Here is a 24019-nt window from a genome sequence, read left to right on the forward strand (position 1 = left end):
TGTGAGGCTGGCGACCAGCAGCTTCGTTAGCTAGCGAGAGTGTGACGGTAAATGTCTCGACCTTGACCACTTCCGCTTACTGCAGGGCTCGCTCTCTTTTATCTCTGTCTCCCCCTCCCACAAATATATTGGCTGGCAGGTCTCGCCCTCTTCACCTTCTTTATCTTATCTCTCACGCACACTTGAAGCACCTAATACGTCGCGCCCCTCAAATTTTTCAATTGCAAATTGCTGCCTTCCTTTTGTACTGCATTTATAATTTCTTCTCTCTTCTTAAGAATTGTGAAGAGAGTAGACTTCGGAATGCCATATTGCTGTGCTATCTTCGTCTTGGAAATTGTCTTCTTATCCACTTGCTGGACAATCTCATAATTTTTCATTAGCGACAAACTGGCTCGCTTTATACTCATTTTCACGAATCCACGATTCCTTGTAAATTCAAAAACGAGTCACAATCGTCAAACGGGACCGGAACGGCAATAGATGCGCGCGTAGATGCTATCAGGTGATGCGCGCAGTTTACCGGTATTGGCCAGCGTGGACAGTCTAGAGGGGTGGTATCTATTTTTAGCCGTCTTTTGTATGCCTGCCTGCTTAGCCGATTTTACTCAAATTTTCGACTTTCTCTGCTCAAATTTTTCACGGTTTCTCAAAAAACGGTCGTATAAACGGAATGGACGCATCAGAGGGGGGTCGCATCGGCGGGATTCTACTGTAGGTTGTGAAAAATAGGTAAAATTAATTTCAATAATGTCAATTAGGTATAGGTACAAAAAGTAACTTACAAATTGCAAAATTTCTAACACTGTGTGGAAAAATCTTAAATCTTGGTTTGTTTAGTTCCTGTATTAATTTTTCTATAGGATTTAAAGTTCCTCTATTTTCTTGTATATATGATTTAACGGGTCAAATAAACTGGTCAAAACAGAAACTGCTTCGAGATCTTCATGCTTGTGAGGCATCTTCATCTCCAGCTTCATCTTCATCACCATCACCATCACCATGTATGAACTGACAATGCCTTCAAGAGATTGTTCTTCTGTTGTTTGTACATGACTGTCAATGTTGACAAAGTTGCTGAACAAACTGACTGAATTTTCTTCCAATCCTCTTCCTCGATCTTTCGCCTGGTTCACTGCCCTCATTTGCACACGCTATTAATGAGTTTGGAAAAACCTGTCTTTCTAAAACAGTTGGAAATTGTTGTTGATGTAACTTGTTTCCATGCATAGGCAATTTCATGCACTGCATCCAGAACACTCTTTTGTTTTGTTTACTTTTACCAGCATCCAAGAGATTCAAGATTTTCTGGACAATTCTTTTCCGGTACTTCAACTCACTGAAGCTCACTGGTGCAGTTGGCAGGAAAAAAACAAGCTTTACATTCCTTAAATTTTAATCCTGAGGGTGAGCTGGGCACTGATCAAGAAACAGCAAAATCTTTCTCTTCTTAACATACATTGCTGCATCCAAGGCACACAGATGCTGTTCAAAAATTTTGAATGTCATCCAGGCCTTTTAGTTTGCCAAATATTTTGTTGGCAAAGTTTTTATGTTTCTAAAATACCTTGTATTCTGGGCCTTTCTTTATAAAAGAATGCATAATGCAAAAATGTACAACTAAATACATAGAGAAAAATTAGTAATAATAAATAAAATATAGCACGCAAGTATATAATCTATCATTTATGGGTTAAATATTTTTTATGTGATAGTGGGAAAATTGTATATTGTAAAAACTTTGATCGTTCCTTCCTTTTTCTTTCTAACAGGCGCCAAGGATTTTTGCCCTCTCATGAAAAGACGCAACCCATTTTTTTCAGTCAGACATCGGGCCATCTCTAATTTATAGTCAAATTGCAATGGTATGATTCTTCAATACTGTTTTCCCCTGACCACGGGTTGAATCCTGACTAAATTCACTGAGCCATGGTCAAGTGTGATAAGATCGAACCGGTGTCTAGCCAAATAATAATCACATGTTTTGAAAAGAGTTGTGCTGCTTATCACTTCCTTCTACTCCTGAAGTCCTTGTTAGCATGGTCACCCCTTACCAACAAAATCATAATAAACAATTTCTTTAGAAAATTATTTCAAAGCATTTACATGGTGCCTTGAACATGAAAACATCAATTAAAGTAATAATTTTAACAAATGTAAAAGGCAAATAAATTTTTCAGTGACTAAAGTTCTTGGTGTCACACTTCCTCTGACTTCTAACACTGTGGTCGCTGGTTGGAATATTATTTTTAACACAGGTTTTTTTAAAAATAGTTTGTAAGCTGTCTCCCACCAAGCCTTCTGACAATTGGCAGGCATTAATATTTTCTAATATCTATTGAAAGAGAGGCGCGTGGTTCTAGATTGCTAGACTACTGCTGTTTAAGATACAACTAGCTTTAAGTCTGGCATATATTTTGGCAACATTAGGAAAAAAAAGGTGGAAAATAATCTTTGCTTCAATTAACAGTTTTGTCCATAAAATGGATGACTATTACACCCATTGAGTTTTTCTTTTTTCTTTTACGTTTTAAAATTCCTTATCACTTTATACCTGTAATTTTAAAATTATGGTTTGTGTGCAGTCATTTATGGTAGGTGATTTTGTAACAGGTGTGTGTTATCTGTTCACATTCCATGCAGACGTGTAAACAACAGTGGCCATAAGTGACATGTATGAAACAGTTGTAGTAATCAACTGTGGTCCAATGTTGCAAAAATCGGAAAAATTGGCGATAAAGTTAACAATTACTGAATTGTAATTATTGAAGTTTCAAGGAATATACGTTTACATCCCTATAAATATTCATTGTTTTGGTCACCAAATATTTTCAAAGATGTGGAGAAGACAGGTACCACCGTATTTACCCAAAGAAGGGTTGCGCCTGCGTATGGGTCACATGTGTAGTTTTGAACCAAAAAATCCAACATTTTCACCACAAGGTTTGCCCTCGAATATGGATCGCACTGTAAATCTGTCTCCAGTAGAATATGCAAGTGAAGTCTTTATGGTTCGTTTCTTAGCTTATTGGTGTAAGAAACAAGGCACCAGGTTCTTCATCTACAGTAGAACCCTGTTATAATGTTTTTCAAGGGAGCACAAGAAAAAAACATTATAAGCAGGAAAACGTTATAAGCAGGAAATCTCAATTTAGCACTTAACAATGTTCGAGCTTTTTACCAATGGACTCACCAAGCTATGTAAACAACTTTAATGTTAAAACCAAAGATAGTATACTTGATATATGAATATTCTGAAACAAGCCAACAATTTTTCAACTTCGTCTTGTTCCCTGGTAAAATTTTGTTTGTCTTTTAAGAACACTGCCACATTTTTTGTAAAATTGTCTCACGATTCATGACGACAACATTAAGAGTGAGAACGTCTACTCCTTCGCCACCTGAAAATGTTTAATTTTAGGATTTCTACGTATGAATGAAAAAAAAATATATTTGTAAGTAATAGAAAACACTTTTAGTTATGTCCTCGCTCAATGGTTGGCAACTTAAATATAGTAGGACTATGTACGTGCATCTGAATACCCACTGGAATGGCAAGGAAGAGAAGAGTTGACTAAGGGTACCAACTGACACGTAACTATGAACATTGTGTACCTTCAGTATATTGCATAAAATTGTATTTTAACAAACTTCATGTATTGTATGGCAGTGATTGTAAACATAAACATACATAAAGGAAACTTTTTATCGTAAGTGTTGGAATAATTTGGTTTTAAAACATTTTTTCCCCATTTATTGAATGTTAGAAAGCAAACATTATAAGCAGGAAATTGCACTATTAATGAACGTTATATGCAGGAAATAAATACATTGTCCTTATGGGGGAAATATTGGGACTTTAAAAATATGACATAAGCAGGAAAACATTATATGCAGGAACATTATAACAGGGTTCTACTGTATACCCTTTTCATCCTGTATAGCCCAATTTTACTATTTTTTTATACTTGTGTTTCGCTTCCCAGTTATTGTACACCAATACCTCACTTAGCGCTTCTTAAAATTGCACAAATTCAATTAGTGCAATGTTAATTTTACTGCCTCATTTTTGAATAGCATGTCTGTAATTTTCAGTTTGCACAAAATTACCACAGGCATGACGGTACAAAGTCTGCTTCAACTCGGTAAAAAAACAGATGTACCGTGGCATACAGTTAGCTATACGAGGGGGGAAGAGATGTACACGCAGGTCTGACTACACTATCAACTATGGCAAGTTCAGTCGCGGCTATGTAGTGTAAAGGACTACACTAAATGTTTTTACGTCGCATGTATGCTGCCGGGCCGTACCGTTGTCGCCTGGCCACAGATCAGGCTGTGATGAACTTAAGTCTAGCCAGTGACAGAAAACTCGCACGCACAAACACAAAGCAAAGTCTGCCCATTCATTTGCCGGTAATTGTACATGCGAAAGCACCTGCAGCTGGAATCATGCTAGAATCATGGTTTCCAAGTGAGAGCATATTGCATTGTGTACAAGTATTTAAGACACACTTATCTTGGTCACACATTAGTTTTAAGTAAGCCAACTGTGTGGACAATAGTACAAAATAAGGACTCTATCAAATTTTTATATAAGTCTGATGCTATTGGTTGAACTAGTGGGAATAAATTTGATATTAGATACAGCACAGAAATGAATAGATGTTTCACATGGAAAAGGTTGTTAAATGAATGGTGCAATGAAAAAAAAATCACAGCCTGGCAGGACTGGTGTGAACCAAGCTGTGATATGCGGTTAAGTACTTTAAAATTTTGAAAAATTAAAATGTAACTATCCGGACAGTAATATCGGTTTCACTGCCAGTAAAGTGAGGAATTGATGTATTTTTTTTTACTAGTCTCTTTCCCCAAGAGATAATATATGGCACCCTGCTAAATTTTTTTTGTCTTTTCCTCCTATAAAAAAAAGAGAACCTTCTTTTCAGCAGTTTTGTCATGAAATGTTGCTGTAGAAAGAATAGGAAATCTCACGCCAAAAACGGTGTTTGGATACAGTTGCACCCCAAAAACCTGTCAAGTTAGACGTGATGATTGTGTGTACAGTGCCAGTTCACGGAGATTTACGATGAGAGAGGAAGGGAGAAGAACCATAAACGCTGCTGCATGTCCACAAGCACTCATTCACACACACACCCCCCTTCCTCCCTCTTTCTCAGTCTCGGCTGGTTTGTTTTTAGAGTTTCTTTTGCCAGAAGCCAGCCTGGCGGCCGACTGCCACGTCACTCACCGGCGGTGGCTGGGTAGCAGCCCGACAGGGGGCAGACACACCTTAACGGTGCAGTTCATGATGTTTTACACTAGCTATTTTTAATTAAACAATTTATACTTACTTGTAACATATTTATTGAAAACCATCATAGGCTAGTTATTTACTCACATATTTGACCACACAGTGCAATGTAAATTTTTTTTTACCCAAAATAAAAAAAAAATATTGCATATGGGTAGCAATACATGTTCTTAAACAATCAGCATAAAATGTGCAACCCACACGCCGGTAAATACGGTATTCTGTTTGTGGGTTTTTCTGGCCACTCTGGTTGTGAATGTTGGTGACGGATGCAGGGAGGATCGTCGTGTCGGGAGAGGAGAGTTCCTCGCACTGGCAGCAGAACGACTACAAGGGCTTCAGTCCCAGCACTGACTGGGACACGGTCGACTTCAGCAAGTCACCGGCCATCCAGGAGCTGCCCGTCACGTCCGCAATATGCACGCCGTTGGAAGGGAGCACGGTTCGTCCCGTGGGTGGGAAGATCACAGTCAGGGGTGAGTGGTGGCGTAGTTTTGGGTGGTTATTGAAGACACAGTTTGCTTTCAGGCAGTCTTGCTGATTAAGGAAGTTTACACAACCTTAAGCATTAAAAACTAGATACAGAATGATAGAATCATTTATTCCTGCATTAACTATCAATATGAAAGTATTGTTTATGGTACTAAAAAACTAATTTTAGAAACGATTTCCAGAAATATGCATTACAGTTGCCTTACTTGCCTTAAAATTTTATATTTTCAAACTAGATAATGCCCGGCATGCGTTGCAATGCCTCAATCAATTTTTTTTTTTGTAATTTTTTAAACGTATACTAAGCATCTCTCTTTATCTCTCTAATTCTCTATCTCTCTATGTATATCTCTATAACTCTCTCTATCTATTTATATCTCTATCTCTCTATATATCTTTCTAGCGGACCCGACAGACATTGTCCTGCCCAAATGTACTTTTTGTGAGATATGGATATGGCGGTAAGTATTTCTACGCTGGACATTTTGTATCTTCTCATTATACATACCCCTCCTCTTGGGCACGCCACTGCCGTTACCGAAAACCTTTCCCATGGTTACGCAGAAGGCAACAACAATGCAAAAGCCCGTTGCCATGGAGGCTAATTATCAACAATGCTTAGTTTTTTTTGCTTTTAAAGCGTGTATTTTTAGTTTTTCTTAACTCAGAATCGAGATAAAATATCCAATTGTGAATCTAAACCATCCTCGAATCCCCGTGAACTCACACACAAAATTTCATCAAAATCGCGTACAGACAGACAGAAAAAGTACTGTTTTATTATAGTAAGATAGATAGATTATTCTTACATGTTCGCATCCATGCAGTATATGAAAAATCAGCATGCATAGCCCCACACCTATAACTATATGTATCTGTTGCCCGCGACTTTTTCCGCATGGAATTTTGTATTATCTTGCACCGTTTAGAAATTTAAACATTATAACATAACAGTTGATACAGTTGTAGTAGTTTTCTTATGTTCACAAATGATAATTTTTCTCACCTCTATTTCAGTCTTTGCAATAAAAATATGTTACTACCTAAATTTTGAGTAAATATGTTTCTACTTTCAAATGAAATGACGGGAAGACACTTCATAAAATGTCTTTGTAAACCACATTTACTGTTTTTTCCGTCTTGAGCTAGAATGTAAAGATTGTCTGCATTACTGACCCGCGAGCAAGCTACATACATTTCAGAGAGAGAGAGTGAGAGAAAGACACCTATTGAATGTCTATCTAACTAATTTTTTTTATGAGAGCATATTTTCATTAAATAAATTATGAAATCATTCAACGATAAAAGCTGTTTATTTAATTAAGCGGACGGGTTCGCTCCAAGGAGAAAATAACGCGGCGAGACCTCGTGGACATAGAGAAATGACACACACTCACTGTTTGTGTGGCTATTAAACATGATTTTTTTCTGCAATTTAAATTGTAATATACGAAAAGGGTATTGAAAATTGAAACAAATATGGCGACACTATAAACTGTCAGGATCTTTATTTTTTTCTTACTCTCTACTTAGTTCCTTACAATAGCAAAACTTAATGGCTTCTAATAATGCGTTGCAATTTTTGCTTTTAAAGCGTGTTTTTTTAGTTTTTATTAACTCAGAATCGAGATAACATATCGAATTGTGAATCTAAACCATCCTCACTATTTATGTGGCTATGAAACATGATTTTTTTTCTGCAATTTAAATTGTAATATACAAAAAGGTTATTGAAAATTGAAACAAATATGGCGACGCTATAAGCTGTCAGGATCTTTATTTTTTTCTTACTCTACTTAGTTCCTTACAATAACAAAACTTAATGGCTTCTAATAATGCGCTGCAATTTTTGCTTTTAAGCGTGTTTTTTTTTTAGTTTTTCTTAACTCAGAATCGAGATAAAATATCCAATTGTGAATCTAAACCATCCTCGAATTCCCGTGAACTCACACACAAAATTTCATCAAAATCGGTCCAGCCGTCTAGGAGGAGTTCAGTGACATACACACGCACACAAGAAATATATATATAAAGATATGATCAGTGCAGTGCTCATATTTCTCACTATATGTATGTTCTTGCATATAACAAAAAAGATATTTACACTGTTATCTATATATTTATTTCTATGGTTAAACTTTTAAAATCAGCATTAGAATTTCAGTTTTTGTGCAGACTGCCATACCTGAAGAAAACAATTATTGGCATTTGTAGTAGTTTGAAAGTTTTGGTTTTTATATATATATATATATATAATGTTATTGAAAGTGTTATGAATGATATGAAAGTAAAGTATTTAATTGTCATTACTGTTGGACAACAGTTTATAACATACAATATAAAAATAATACGTATTGTGTGCTTGTTAGGCTCCCTGCCCATGATACAAATAGTAGTATACCTTATTTGGGCTCCTACTCATTCAGTAATTTTTTTTTTTTGCTGCAGCTATCAGCTCAGTTTCTTTAGAGGCTTTACTTTTTTCTATTTTTTTTGTAGACGCTAATAAACAACAGAAATGTGATGCATGTAACTCGGTGACGATGAATATGAGCATTGCGCCCATCGTTAAGTCAACAATTCAATTAATCTGACTGTAGCTACTTTTGGGTACATGTGTGTTTATTGTGAACATGTTGCAGGTTACGCCTATTCAGGGGGTGGTCACAAAGTGGTGCGGGTGGACGTGACGGCTGACGGAGGCAAGACGTGGCACGTGGCCAAGCTCACGGATGAGGACAAAGACTCCAAGCCGTATCAGTACTGGGCATGGTCTCTGTGGAAGGCTGAAGTCCCTGTGCCGGAAGGAGCCAAAGAGGTAACTTGCTAATAAAGTGCAGTTTCTGTGTTCAAATATATATATATATATATATATATATATATATATATATATATATATATATATATATATATATATATATTTATTTATTTTTTTTTTTTGAAGTTATACTTCTTTAGGCATGTTATAAAAAAAATGATGAAAGTGAATTTTTACGATGTGCATGCACCATGCAGCAAAACTTTCACGTTACTTGTCAAGTAGATAGTAGGATGTTTGAGCACCATCATGTGGATGTGCACGTGGACCCGGCGTGAGAGTGAGACTTCTTCCCTGAGCCGTGTGGTGGCCAATGTGGGGCTAGCTCCAATTCACCCTTATACCTATAAATTGACCCCACCAGTCTTCTCTGAGCGGCGGGCTTGCTATAACACTGTCAGTGGGTTCTTTGGGTGTCCCACACGCCTCGGTCCCGAGGTAGGGTACACACGTGGACAAAGAACAAAGTGTGAGCTGTCTCTGGTAAAGGTTTTATTTTAGTGATGGTTCGAATCCCATTTTTCTCGAATCCGAATCTCGAATCTGAATCCCAAACAGTACCTCGAATCCACCCCTCGAATCCGAATCCAGTTCTCAAGGGTTAATTATAAAATAATTTATAAGTTAAGAGAAAAAATTAAACATTATGCAGAATTATTTAACCCTTTAAATTTTTATTTAAAAAAACAAGGATTTGACACGGTCTGGATCAAGACAATTCCGTTTTTGGTCACATATGTTTTCTGCAGTGCTGAACAAACGTTCAGAGAACACTGTCGCAGGTGGTGAACAGAAATATTTTTTGGACAGTTTATGTAGCCTGGGTGAACACGCAGACTGAGTTTTCCAGTATTCGAGAATGTTTATTTCTGGGTTAACTGTAGGATCACGTAAGAATCTGGTCACTTCATCAATTGCTGTAGAATCTGACTTGGTGGATTTAAGGCATTCAGGCATTATCTGTGAGTACAGTGATTCATGTATCCACGGAAATCGGAAAACGAAATTCAACATCCGACGGAACAATATTTTGTTGTTACCAACTTGACATTTGTTTAAAGTCCCAAATGAAGGTAAATGCATTCCTGAAATATTTAATGGAAACTAAAAGGCACCATCTTGGCTTCAATGGTTTTAGGCCATAAGAAATATTGTTGTGTGTCTTTTAAAATGAAGCCTCACTAAAGCATACTGATTAATATGCCCGAAGTTAAAAGTGACGGAATGTTTTCTCTAGTTTACCCATTAAATTTTTTTAAATTAATATTAGTTATTTTTTATGTTGCTCAAAATGATTGGCTAACAAATTCATTGGTTGGCCATCATGGAATTCTCAGATAATACATATTTTAACGTTGGTAGTCTACACAAACCAAACTTGGTCCTAAAAAAATTCATAAATAGAATGTATCAGAATATTTAAAATTGAATTGCGATTAAAATAATAATTTTATAATGTATTAATTTTTGTCATTCATTATTTCATGGTTATTACTACATGTGCGACCGTAACTTGTGATGAAAGTCGGCATTATTGTTGTATTACTAAGTAACAGATTTCTCTATAAATTTATTTTTAAAAAAACAAGATTCATATTTAGTCTAGATCCTAAATGTGCTTTTTTTTATTTTTTAGCATATTCTGAGAATACATATGTGATTTATGCCTTATTTAATGCCAATGTAGCGACAATGCATCCATGTTCATGAATATAAAGTAAGTTTCCCAAATCAGTACATGCTTCATAATTTTTTTTTATATAATAACGAATTAAAAGTACAATACAATAGAACCTTGTTAATCCATGATGCGCTGATTCGGGAATCCGATAATCCGGGACGATTTAAAAGAGAAGAAAAAAAAAGAGAAGTAAAAATTGTCAGCGCTTAAAATTAACGTCATGCGGGCCGGCGGCCGGCAAACACTACAAGCCATCTCGTGGGCCGCCAAACTCTGCAACGCTGTTTGTACCGACCCTTTGTGTCGCCCCCCTTTCAGCTGTCACATTTGTCACTCTTTAAACTTGAGGGGGATGTCCTGACGTCTGCTTCCCGTCTCCCTTTGTTTGTTTCCACCCGCCAACGCACGGCAGGCGCCTGGCGAGTGACGTGTCTGGCTGGCATTCGGCTGTACGATGGGGTGGGGGGGGGGGGGGGCGCAATGTCAGCACGATCTTATCTTTCTCTCTTCGGCTGTTGTAAATGACCGTGAACTAATGGCTAGACATTTTTAAGCCGAGAAACTAATTCGAAGACGGCCGGCCCTTACCGTGAACGGCCTTAACCCAGCTGCACGCCGGTGTCTGAGAAGCTTGACAAGACCTTCCGGGCTTTTAATCGCTAGTCCGTGAAATTCGGTAATCCGTGATTATCTCCGTCCTGACCACGTATTAACGAGGTTCTACTGTACCTCAATAGGATGTGTTCCAAGGAAAACGTAAACAGGCCAAGTAAATTGTAAGCATTTAAGTTTTTAAAGTACTACATTTACATCAATGTTTTTCCTCGAATCCCGAATCTTTTCCCTCGAATTTCGAATCTTTCGAATACGAGAGATTCGGTGGGATTCGAGGATTCGAAGATTCGAAGATTCGACCGGCCCATCCCTAGTTTTATTCATAAGTTGTTACTTGAGATGACAAGTATGTAGTACCAACTTTAAACTTAACGAAACTGTAAAAACCTGCCAATGGCAATTTCTCCTGCTTTCGTGCGGACCAGGGCAATATGTGACCTGTTCTAGAGTATGAGTTTGTGTCAATTTGTTTAAAATGTTTTTAAAGAACTTAATTTACTTAGAAAAACAGTCTACCACCTGGAGTATGCCTCGAAGATTAAGGAAAAGGTTTAAAAATTAATTAAGCATGGCGGATGTTAACATAACAGATCAGTTAATACATACAGTTAAGTCTAAGAGGTGCGGAGTGTGCCCTACACTGGGTGGCGATAGAGACAGATTGGGCTGTGGTCCGGTGTCATGGCAACAGGAAGCAGTTGCGTTACTGTTAAGTCATTTAGAATTATGTTGCGAAACAAAATATGTTACAACTAGGGATGTGCGAAAGTGACTTCATCCGCACGAAATGAAAGTGAAAGAAAATTTATCAAGTTTCGCGAAAGTGAAACGAAAATGAATTTTTCTATGAGATAAATATGTACTTAACGAAAGTTAAGCGAATTTTTTTTAATTAACAAAGAAAAAAAGTGCCCCAAAATTTGCTCTTCAGTAATAAATTCTATTGCATAAATCATTTTGGTGCCTTTTGATGTATATATAAATATTACTATTTAATATAATCAACATCCGCCCTAGACCACACAACACAGCCCCATGTCACTCGTAAATTTCAAGAATCAATCCAGATCTTTCAGCGCACAGACTATTTCCTTTAGAGTCGTAATGTCGCAGTCTATGATAATATATTTATCACGTGCATGGTACTGATGAAAAAACACGTGGCTACTGCAGAACGGCCGCCATCTTGCACCACTGTCACACATGGCTAGCTCAGGAAGCTGTAGGCCAGGCAAAGGGACATGGTCAAAACAAAACATAACAAATGGTTGCTGCCAAGTGGTCATTACACGCAGTGACTTGTTGACCTTTTTGTCTAATTGGCTGTATATTATGAGGATTTTATATGCCAGACAGAGTATGTAAAATTTAAATAAAGCCGACGACAATGTTTTTGTTTGGCCTTGCACGAATAAAAGTAGGTACGCTCTTTGTTTATGTGTATACGGTAAATACTAAATAGTGTACTAACAGTTCTGGAATGTATGTTTTACGAATATAGTACCTACACTACTGTTTGAAAGCAAATGAATCAGATAATTTTTCAAATATTCCATGATTTAGTTTTGATACCTAGGCCTACTGTAATCACGTTTGAATTTTGTTTACTTTATCGGCCATGTTTGTTCAAATTATGATTTTACCGTATTTTCATTAACGTGAGATTTTTTCATCACCATGTAAATTAATCTTAATGGAAATCTTTTTTCTAATTAATGTCTTTATATGATTTGCATATGTTATTACGTTATTAGTAATAACATGCAAATCATATAAAGACATTACAGTAGAATCTCAGTGCTAAGTACTTACAGGGACCTCAAGTTTTTGTACTTAGTACTGAAACATACATATCATCTTTACAAAGAGAAAAATATATATAAAAAATAGCTACAGGAGAGCCGCAATGCCATATGTATTCGCAACTGCGACTTGCTTTTTCTCCTTGTCTAGTTCTCTGAGTACATCCACTTTTTCCTTAAGCGTGAATTGCTTTTGTTTCTTTTTATCTCCAGGATCATTCATATTGTATCACAAATACAATGCGGTGTCTAAATAACGTAACCTGAAAATAAACTCAACAATAACAATAAACAATCCCGGCACAGACATCAAACAGTATTTTTAGCGTAGCGTAACACTTTTGTATAAATAATTAATACTTCTGAAACTTCCGTCTTTCGATGTATCGAATGGTGGTGTGTTGCTCACGTCGCATACTACGTACGGTATAATCTATGGTAGTGCGCGTAATTGTTTGTTAACTTTGTTTTGAGGGTTTAGAGGTTAGAAAATACGTTGCGGTGGTATTTGTGTATCTTTGTTCTACAACATTAATAATTTAGCTGGAAATTTATTTACCAGTTTAAGTAAATTTTGGTGTAGTAAAGCCACGCTACTAGTAGAATTTAAACGTTATAGTGAAAATATGATACTTTAAACTGAAACCGTTTTGTATGGCGATGATACGATCGGTGATTTTTGGCGGGGACTTTAAAAAAATATGTTAAAGTGAAATATACGTAGGGCCATGCAATTTTCGCGATCGCGAAAAAACGACGAAAAACGCGAATCATTCATTAAATCTGATTTTCCCACGAAATTCGCCTTTTTTTTGACAATTCACGATAAAACACGCGAAAAACGCAAAAAAATATTTATTAACTCCTTTGTTCAACACAACAGAGACAGTGCCAACTTGTACCACCTTACTACGAAAATAATATGCAATACGTTTTATAACTGTAAACACGGCAAGAAATTTCAACAATCCTTAAAAATCTGATGTGAGTAGAGTATTAAACTTGTATTCTCATAAATTCATGCGGTAAGGGATGTGGATTGGAATCCAAACAGTATTTTTTTTCCCGTAGCAACATTACCAATTTATAATATATTTTTTCTAACCTCAGATAACTTGTATATATAAAGCTGTCGGAAAAAAATTAAATAGAACCATCCGTCGAAACGATCGTGATAATATATTTTATTAACGAAGTCACGCGCCATCTTCTTTGTTGATACTGCAAATTTGACCAAAGAGTCACAGACTCTTTCTATGCATAGATGTGTCTATCCAGATGTAGAAAGCCGCTCACCCGAACAGTTCCGAAGTTTTCCGATCGCAAGTAAAAAAGCACCATAATTAAAGGATTAAAATATTTTTATTTTATGGTCATTAAGTATTTTAAATAACGCCAACCTAACCTAAGATAACGTTTAACTTCGGAAGATTTCATGTTGTGCTTGTGGTTTCTATTTGAACTGTAAGTTATCCATCCAATACAGCACAATGTTTTTAAAAGGCAATATCGCCACTATTCCAAAATGGCGCCGTTTTGGAAATGTTCAGTATTCACAATGAATGCAACACATTAGGTCCTGAAATTTAAAAAAAAAAAAAATTTCTTCGAAGTAATTAATTGTTGGTTAGTTCAACATGCCAAAAACGTGTAAAGGAATTTAAAAGTGATGGTTTTTTGATTTTTGATGAAGGAAGTAAAATTATGATGTGCAAGTATTGCACAAGTATTGTATATAGTGTGGAGTGGCTGCGAAAAGACTTGATTCCTGTAACTGCAGTCTGATACTTCAGGCCAACCATTTCAAGCATACAACATTGTTGTACTATTTAAATAAATTATCAATATAAATATACCTATATATGTATATATTTTTTAAATTTATTGCAAGGTATATGCATTAAGTGGCTTGATTATAAATGCATTATATATTATATGCTAAGTTAATTAGATATATTATGCTATTCTAAAGTTAATAAAGTGTATATATGCATATTTGTATAGGAAATTCAATGGAAAAATAATTTAAAAAAATAATATTATTGGCCGGTAATTTTTTTTGCCGATTTTTAGCACCGCTTTTCAGTTTTTTTAACAAATTTTTATACCGCTTTTACCTGTTTATAATGACGAAATACTTCATTTTTATTCACGACTTTCAGGTGGCCCTAAATATACGTTATAATGAGGTACGTTATTGTACCGGTATTCTACTGTACATTTTAATTTAATTACGAGTTCTTTTTCAACTAGAACAAACGAACTTCGGTAAGCTATTGAACTTTCGTTTGGCTCGAAATATTTCGCTAAAAACGAACTTCGACAGATGAAATTCTTACCGAAATCGAAAATGAAAGTAGCAAAATTTCGATTTAGGTTTCGGTATACCGAACATTCGCACAACCCTAGTTACAACCCTTCACATGCTTATTACTTATTTACAATTAATTGTGTGGTGTTATTTTTACTTATAATTTCACATATTTATTATGTATTTAAGTTTGAATGTAAACTGCCCGTGTGGGGGTGCATTCCGAAAGTGCTCTGTCCTAATGGTATAACTGAAAACATAAACACTTAGAAGGGATTGAAACATATATATATATATATATATATATATATATATATATATATATATATATATATATAATGGACAATTAGTGGAATTAAGAAATTAGAAGGATGATGGGGGGGGGTAAACACGTGGCACTGGCACTGGCTGTGTTTAACTTAGCCTGTAAAACAGAGTAAAAATACACCAACAGCTATGGCATATTTACCAAAACATAGAAGTTTTAATTTTACACTAAATGTATGTGGCAGCAGAGTCTTCATCAATGTTAGTGTAATTTTTATGCCTGTGCAAAATTTGAATTTTCAAATACGAATACAAATACTAAACTAATCGTATTTCATTCAAACTCGTATACTAACACTTCAAAATAATGAATATTTGTTTGCTTACGAATACTTTGAGTTACAAATACTCATGAGTTTGTCATATACCAACGTTCACTGTTGAGTTTAAGTTATTTATGCCATAAAAAACCGTATTTGCGTAAAGGCCCCCGTTTTTTTTTCCTCCAAATTTTCGACTCCAAAAAAGGGGAGGGGGTCTATACGGGAATTTGGAGGGAAAAATAGATTTTTCTTTTTTTTAGGTATGAAACTCTAACATTTGATAAAAGCAAAATGAAATACCGCCACAACTTATTTAAACACCAATTAAATTTTGATTAAATGAAACAGCTGGCGGAACGACTGGCAAGTCGTGCGTCTTTGTTCTAATGAGGGAGGGTGGGGGAGGCAGACGCGGCAGGAGGGAGAGAGAGGCAGCGAGTCCGCAGGGGGGAGAGGCAGCGCGGGGGCAGGGGGGGGGAGGCAGAGGCGTGGCTTAACCTCCCTCCTGCCAGCTAGCCAGACAAAGGAGTGTTAAAAATACCAGTACCTGCCCCACCCACTTCCCTTCCTCCTTCACTTCCCCTCATCTTCCCCTCTTCTTCTCGGACAACACTGCACATCAACACAAGCGTGCGAGTCCAGTTTTCTTTATCTTCATGTCGTTTGAGATACGACTAACTGCGTACGTCTGCCACGCCTCACGACAGTCCTATTGAGAGCGAACAAACTATAATACCAGTCTCTGTATCACTGTCGCTTACAAAATCACCTCCCGCCGCTCACAATACATGGCTTGCTGTTTGATGCATGCCAAGCTGCCCTGCCCTTAGATAAACCCAGAAAAACACGTTTTAAAATTTTTTCTCAAAAATGTTTACAGAACAAGAAGGGGGGCGTATACGCGGGCGGGGCCTTTACGCGAGCAAATACGGTACCCTTTTTTGATGTTTAATACACCTTCATACTAAAAAAAATGAACAATAAGTATCATTTTAAACATACGAGCATTCAAAGTTTTTTTTCACTACTGTCTCGCTAAACAGTAACGGAAAAAATCACGTAAACAATTCCAAACACGGCATATTTGTCATTTCAAACTTAAAAACAAAATATTATTTGTATTCTTTTCGTTACATGCACCAGACATAGGAAAAAATAAACTTCAACACCATGGACTACAACACCACAAAAAACGGAAACTACATTGAGGTGGGTTTTAAAAGAAGTAATTGTCGTTTGAACGGTGTATAAGTCAGTAGTCACAATCAATCTAACATATGATAGAGTAGCAGCTTACTTGCTGTATATATCTGAGATGAAACATAACGTTGCGATTCAAAAATATATATAAGAAATGTATATAATGGTTAAGATTCCAGATGAAATTAGCAAAAATTGTGTTTATAATATTGCTGAAGTAAAATAAAATTTACCTGGCTGCCGTTAACATCGAAAACCCTTGAAGGACTAGGGTTTAAATATGTAAATATTAGCTCATTCAATTACTAATTTGGGAACACAGCATTTAAAAAAAATATTCACGTTTTTCGTAAATAGATTTTTAATTGATTTGACTGTATTTTACGGTTCACGGAAATTTTCTGGATCAGTATGTAGAAGTATCAGGTTGTGGAAAATAAGGTGAATAAGAACTGAAATGAAAGGTTGGTCTGTTGGTTAGTTTAAGTTAGGTTAGCTGCATAATTTAAAAAACAATTATTTCAGAGTTTAAATATTTTAATAATCATTTTCCATATAATTTTTGTAGCTGACTTAACTTAACTAACCTTTCATTTTCTTATTATTTGTCTAATTTTCCAGAAGTTGTTATATGATGGGAAAAATATTTTTTAGTGGGATTCTAATTCTCATTCTTACTATTCGAATGTGATATTTGTATACATGAATAATTTGATATTCGTATTTGTATTTGAACTAAAAAACTGATATTCGCACAGGCCTAGTAATTTTACAATAATCTACACTTGTTGATGTATTATTAATTTTTTAATTTGTTTGAAATATTATTTTACCAACCATATTTATAATATACCTCAAGTGCTTTATTAATTTATTTCTATTAATTATTTGCAGGCAATATTAAATTTTTTTTTTTTTTGCTACACCAAATAAGTATAAATAGCTTCTAACGCGCATACCATGTTTTATCGCATAATCGTTGGACATTTTATACTAAAATCAAGTTTGAAAAGTAGGGGTTCAACGTTTATGCAAGAAAATTTTTTTTTTATTAGGTAGTTATCCATAAAAACAAAACCCATTCTTGGAAAGTACGTTTATTTAAAAAGTGAAGTATAAAACGCACGCCAAACAATTTAGTCATGCAACAAAAACCTTTCTTCAACTTTAAATATAAAAACAAAATCTGCGATCCGAGCCTGAACGAACACATAACTATCGTCGTAGTACATACTTACCACGAAAGAGTGCGGGGCCATCAGATATAGTTAACTCGGCACTCGACAGAGAGCGCGCGTTGCATGCAATCTGCGAGATTTCGATATTCAATTACATGTGCACGCTCTATACGGGAAGCAACATAACCAAACATGAATGATGCCAACTAGCGATGGCTACATTTTCATAAGCGGTACACAGCGGCGATGCAGACGAACGGATAAAGGTTATAATGTTTAAAAAGTCTTTAAAAGAAAATTTACACATCGGACTTCGTATTTACGTTAATTAAATAAGTAAGTGGTAATGTCCTAATAAATATTAGATATCTACTTTAAAATACATTCTTTAATACGGAAAAAATACCCACATAAAGCTCTCAGAATCTAATAGCGGGACCAAAAACATCATTCGACGATTATGTGACAGGTTTTTTTAATCCAAATTTTGACGCCCTTAAATATAGGTGCATTAATTATGCATTATAAGTGGGTACTTACTTCTGGAATCAGTATGCACTGGAATTTATTTCATTTTTTTGTAGATATTTTATATTTGTATTAAGAAAAAAATTGTTGTCAGATAATGTATACAAATAATTACAACTGTGTTATATTTTGTAAATTAATAATACATATTGTGATTTTAGGGTACATACTGTGTGAATGTTTTTCTAATAAAGGTAATAGGTAAATAATTTTGGTCTAAGTATTTGTTGAGATCCACTGCTAATACAGAATGCTATCATTATACATAAATGTGAACAAAATTACGTACTTGTGATACGTAAGTAGTGTTATACATTTTTATGCGCCTAATTACAGGTTGGAGATCAGGGATTATTGATTATTTAATGTGTGTGTATTCACGTGCATCTCATATTAGTATGGATTCAATTATTCAATAATGATATGTTATTCATCCAAAAATATTGCAGTGATCATTACTAAAACTGCTGAATCTAAATGTGAGGGTCACATAATCGCAAACAAATGTATTGTGCTGCTGCAAGAACTTGAATTAACAGAGCTACTGACAGCTCACAGCAATGGAAAAACCTCATGCTCTGCTTGTAAGCTTGTAAACTACATCACTTATGCCAGTTGAGACTACTCTTGTTAACCGCTTCATGACCCTCAGCATGGGACTTGATAGATGAGACAGGATAAAACTTTAGAATTATGGCTTGCTGTTTCAAAAAATGCCATGTAAATCACTTGTACTGACAAAAGTGGCAATAGAAAATCACTTGTAAATACTGTATAAATATACTAATTTCAAAAATTTTCAAGAGCTGTCTATTTGAATTGTGTTTTCCATTGCATTTATTCTTTTTCCTAGATTCACCATAAAAACATTTGGGTTAACGTTATATTAATAGTATTATTATTTTGGGGTTATGATAAGGAAACAGTGTACCTACATTTGTTTCAAGGATACAGCAAAATCTGCTATACATCCTCAATGCAAGGGCGTATAAATCTCATAAAGAAGGGAGGCATTTTAGGGAATTCAGTGTCTCTCCTTGGGAAGGAGGGTCCATGGTACAATATAGGAGTAATAAAACAAAAGGAAGGACACAATTTTTCTTCCTCTGTATACATCCATGCCTCTATGGCTGTGTAAGGTATTTTTGACAATGATATCCTACTACAATTATATTTTTCTCAGTTGCGTTGTTGCCGGCTTGGAATGTTATACAATAACTAGCTTATAGGAAACAGTTTTAATTTTTTTTTATAGTTAGGAATATTTTAACTATCATTTTTAAAGAAATATCTTAAAAATATTATTCAGCTGGTGCTGGTTAACTACAAGTACACAAAAATAATGAAGTCCACATAAAAAATAAATGAAGCACAATTATTCAACAATGTTTCAGTAGGTTGCTTTGAATTAAGGGGTAATAAGTAATAAAATACGACATTCACCAACAGATCAGTCATATAAAAATAATTTCTTCCAGTATTGTGACCAGTAATTGTATATGTGTTGGTAGGGTCATTTATTGTTGGTGGTATGAGGAGATCGATAGTGGTATTGGGGTATTGGGAAATTGTATCGGAATTAGTGGGATTAGGACAGCCCTAATATTTTTTTCATAGTTCTTATGTTAGATATGTGACAGAACGTATATAAATAAATTGCAGGGAAAAAAAAGGATGTGTGTCAGTTAATGGTTTTTGTATTTCAGGTGGAATTGTGGTCCAAGGCTGTGGACTCTTCTTACAACACACAACCAGAAAGTTTTGAAAATATTTGGAACTTACGAGGAGTGTTGAGCAATGCTTATCACAAGGTGAAAGTTCTCATTGATAAATCTTAATGTAGTAGTTACATTTTGTATGTACTTTTCCAGCAATGATAAGGAAATATTTATGGCTGTGTTTTAATTATCTTTTAGTTGTTGTGTATAGTTTTATTAATGATTAGTTTATGCTGTTAAATTAATCTTTGGTTTATCTACCTGTTTGACCCACTACTGTGTGGAAAAATCATTATGAAATTATCTTATTTGGTATGGGTAAATATAAGAAGTTTCAAAAATGAATGCAAATATTTTATTAATTGTATTTAATTCAATTTTAAATACTTAAGCTATTCAAGAAGGCCAAAAATCACCACCACAACTTCATACTGATACATCACTCACAGTAGCATAAAAACTGATCACTGAACACGCTAAGAGCGTGCTACTTTGCGCTGAGTTGCAAGGACAAATACATGCACTTAAAAGAATTATAATTTATGAAGTATTGGTGTAAACTCAAGAAGATTGTAATAAATTCATGTATTTATAAATAAGTGAAAAATTTATTTTCATGTAAAAATTTGTGCCAGTGTTATTTATGTAAAAATAAAAAACTTCAATGTTCACCTTGTGATTAGCTGGCTAATGTGTTTGTAAAAGCAAAAAATTGTTCTACTACACCACAACGGCAAGTAAAGTGAGTGGGTTCACAAGTACATAACTGTGTTCTTGAATGTGGTCACTGCCTTAGTAACTGTTTGCTTCCTTCATCGCCTATTTACTTGAATTCAGTTAAAGTGATACAATGATATATATTATTCAGAAATATTTATGACACCAGTGTATGTTCATCCACTGCAAGCTAGCAGCAGCTCTAGTAAGAAATGCTAGAATTTTTAGCATAGGTTTACCTCACCCCTATCATGCTGTGCTAAACAAATCATATGATTAGCAGTTCAAGTATATTGTAATTGACAGATATGCAGTTAGTAAACATTGGAAATAACTTTAACATGTTAATAGAAATATTAAAGTTTTCAGTTATTTAACCTTATCAGACATTAAAACAGAGCTTTAAGATGGAAAATATAATGATTTTGTATCTTAGAATTTTTTTAACACCTACTTCATAATTAAAGCTATACCCAAAGCATATAATGTAAACTGTGTGACCTGCAAATTTTTTTTTTTTACATTAGATTTTAATTCAGATGTTTATTCTCAAAATGTAACTCAAAATTCAGTGTGAGTGGACTTTGTGTGTAGTTACTTGTACAATATATGCTGTAAATAGATTTTATTGGGAGCAGTTTTGTGATTGAAATGGCAGTCAACAACCACACTTGAATGTAAAAAACTAATAATTTATACTAACAAATTTTATTGGTGCTTTATTTTCTCAAACAAATTATGGCATTTCTTCAAGGGGTGGGTGTATATTGAATTAAATTTTATGGCTGGAGCCAAGAAAAACATGTGTTACTAATACATATTTTAAAGTCATTTTTGTTTAAACTTTTTCATTATTGTCTCTGTAGCTACTTGTTCAAACTAAATCAGCCTTTTTTCCTGGGCTGTTATGAACAAGGTTTTGCCTGCAGTAAAAATAAAAAAATTTAAAGAAGCGTGATAAGTTATTGTATAAAAAAATACAATGTTTATTTGATAATAAAATTATGATAAAAATTGGTAAATTCCAGTCAGCTGTAAGTTTTTGATACTGTGAATGAAGGGAATAAAAATTATTATTTATATGACTTAATGTAAGTTTTTAAGCAATGGCGTATGTCCAAAAACTTATATCAAGTCATGCACTCCCATTGCACAAATATTTTAAAGATAATATTATTTATATGTTTAAATTTAAAAAAATTTCATGGCTACCTTTTACTTCCTGCTGCAGCTATGTGTATCTTAACAAACTACTGCTTTCCAAAGTATGAACTACAGTGTGCAGTCAACAGTCACTTCACAAAGAAGCTAGGTTTTTTTTTGATTAAAAGAAATGAGAGACACGAAAGATGTGTCCTTTTGTCAGGAATTGTTTATATAAAACGCATCAGTCAAGAATTCCACTTATCATACTTAAGGCTAAGATCCTGAGTTTATCGCGAGCGGGCAAAGACACGCGTAGTTACCTAAGTCCTCAACAGAGCGCACTAGCAGTACGGGTGAACGATGTAGAGACGCGCGGAAAAGGAAGGGGGGTGGGAAAGAGGACGCTGTTCTCAGAATTCTTATCGCCCAGCGGGGAGTCATGTTTATGACCGGTCAGGGAGAGGGGGGTGGAGGAAGGGTGTACTCTGCCTCGGCTAGTATTAGATTTCCAATCCCTTTGCCTCTCTGTCCATGTCCCTCACACCCACCCAAGAATACTGAATCCTCAACAAAGCGCAAGAGAATAAATATTACTATTTTTGGTATATTTCAGTTAGAAACCCGTACGTAACCGAGTGCAACCCAAGGTAATTATAATAAATATTAATTTGGTGCACTACACATATACGATATACAAATTGTATGTTTTACTGTGTTGATTATGTGGCCAAAACTATCAGATTTGATCTCTTTTGCAAGAACGCTCGTTCACAGCTAACCACTACATTCAAATAAGTTGACCAGTAATGTAGTTTTCCTGCCCCCGTAAAAAAAAATATTTAACTGTGTGTGTGTACAACAAAGGTTTTGCGCTTCTACAAATTTTATTTCTTTACCCATTTTGTCACAGGTGTGTGCGTATATGTATTACACAAACAGTTAAACGTTGACCACCTAATAGCATGACGTTATGTTGCAAAGCGGTATTATTTGCTATATTTTATATCTGATTAGGACTGTATTTTTCTGTGCAACTATATATACAGGCGAACTTTTTATACTATCGGAGAATTTTTTGTAGCTGAATATCTGTCTTCAAAATATTGCAGGTTATTGCAATAATTTTAGTGTTTTAAATGTATTATGTTTTTAAGTATGTATACATGAGGCTAGAGCTAGAAAAATGTTTGGTTTGCTTTTTTAGCTGACCTGCAGCTTGTGGCTTTTGATTACACTTCCTTTTTTATATGTGATGTTTAAAAACGATATTAGTAAATGTCCTGGCATTCGTACTTCTTGTAAAAAACATAATCATATTTTCGAAAATTAAGCTATAATTTAGTAATTTATTATTGCAATATAAATACTTGTGTATGTCAGTCGCGTCTGGTGAAATGAGGAGCTCCTTCACGCTATCCCTACTGGTGACGTCAAGCATCACTGGTAGTTCGTCTTTTATGTATGAACTGGAAGTCAAAGATGCTCGAAATAAACATCAGTTGTAACTAATAATAATAATAATTTAATTCTGAAAGGACCACATACTCGAAGAATCGCCTTCTCTACGCAATCAAACGTGTTGGAAGTAAAATATCTAAGGAGTAGGCTACACGTCATAGGTTGTATAAGGGAGCTAACCAAAGGATATTTTATCGTGAATACAGATAAAGTGATATTTTAAGAGTAGTAATTACCCCCTCCCCCAACACCACCCACAAACTGATGGATTTATTGACACATCTGTACATAAAAAAACACTGTTCCAGAATCTGCACCTGAATCGTCTTAGTGGGGAAAAGGTGTACATAAATTACAATCACTCAGGTTATACAGAAGGTAATCAACCAGAGTAAGTGATTAGGAGCAAGGAATACTAATGCAATAAATATGCCATTGATATAATTTAATG

The 24019-nt window shown here is 35.0% G+C and overlaps 1 protein-coding gene across 6 annotated transcripts in view; it reads left to right on the forward strand.

Annotated features, from left to right (window-relative positions):
• The window catches only part of LOC134530983 (sulfite oxidase), a 124967-nt gene extending 103959 nt beyond the window's left edge, over nucleotides 1-21008 (forward strand). For all 6 annotated transcript variants that reach the window (XM_063366386.1, XM_063366384.1, XM_063366385.1 and 3 more), the window contains 3 exons: nucleotides 5590-5790; nucleotides 8449-8624; nucleotides 20236-21008. In XM_063366386.1, coding sequence (XP_063222456.1) covers nucleotides 5590-5790; nucleotides 8449-8624; nucleotides 20236-20367 — 509 coding nt within the window. In that variant the 3' untranslated portion in view covers nucleotides 20368-21008. The remainder of the gene's footprint in view (nucleotides 1-5589; nucleotides 5791-8448; nucleotides 8625-20235) is intronic.
• Nucleotides 21009-24019: the final 3011 nt, after the last annotated feature.

This window comes from Bacillus rossius, chromosome 3, assembly GCF_032445375.1.
Source record: "Bacillus rossius redtenbacheri isolate Brsri chromosome 3, Brsri_v3, whole genome shotgun sequence".
Taxonomy (NCBI): domain Eukaryota; kingdom Metazoa; phylum Arthropoda; class Insecta; order Phasmatodea; family Bacillidae; genus Bacillus; species Bacillus rossius.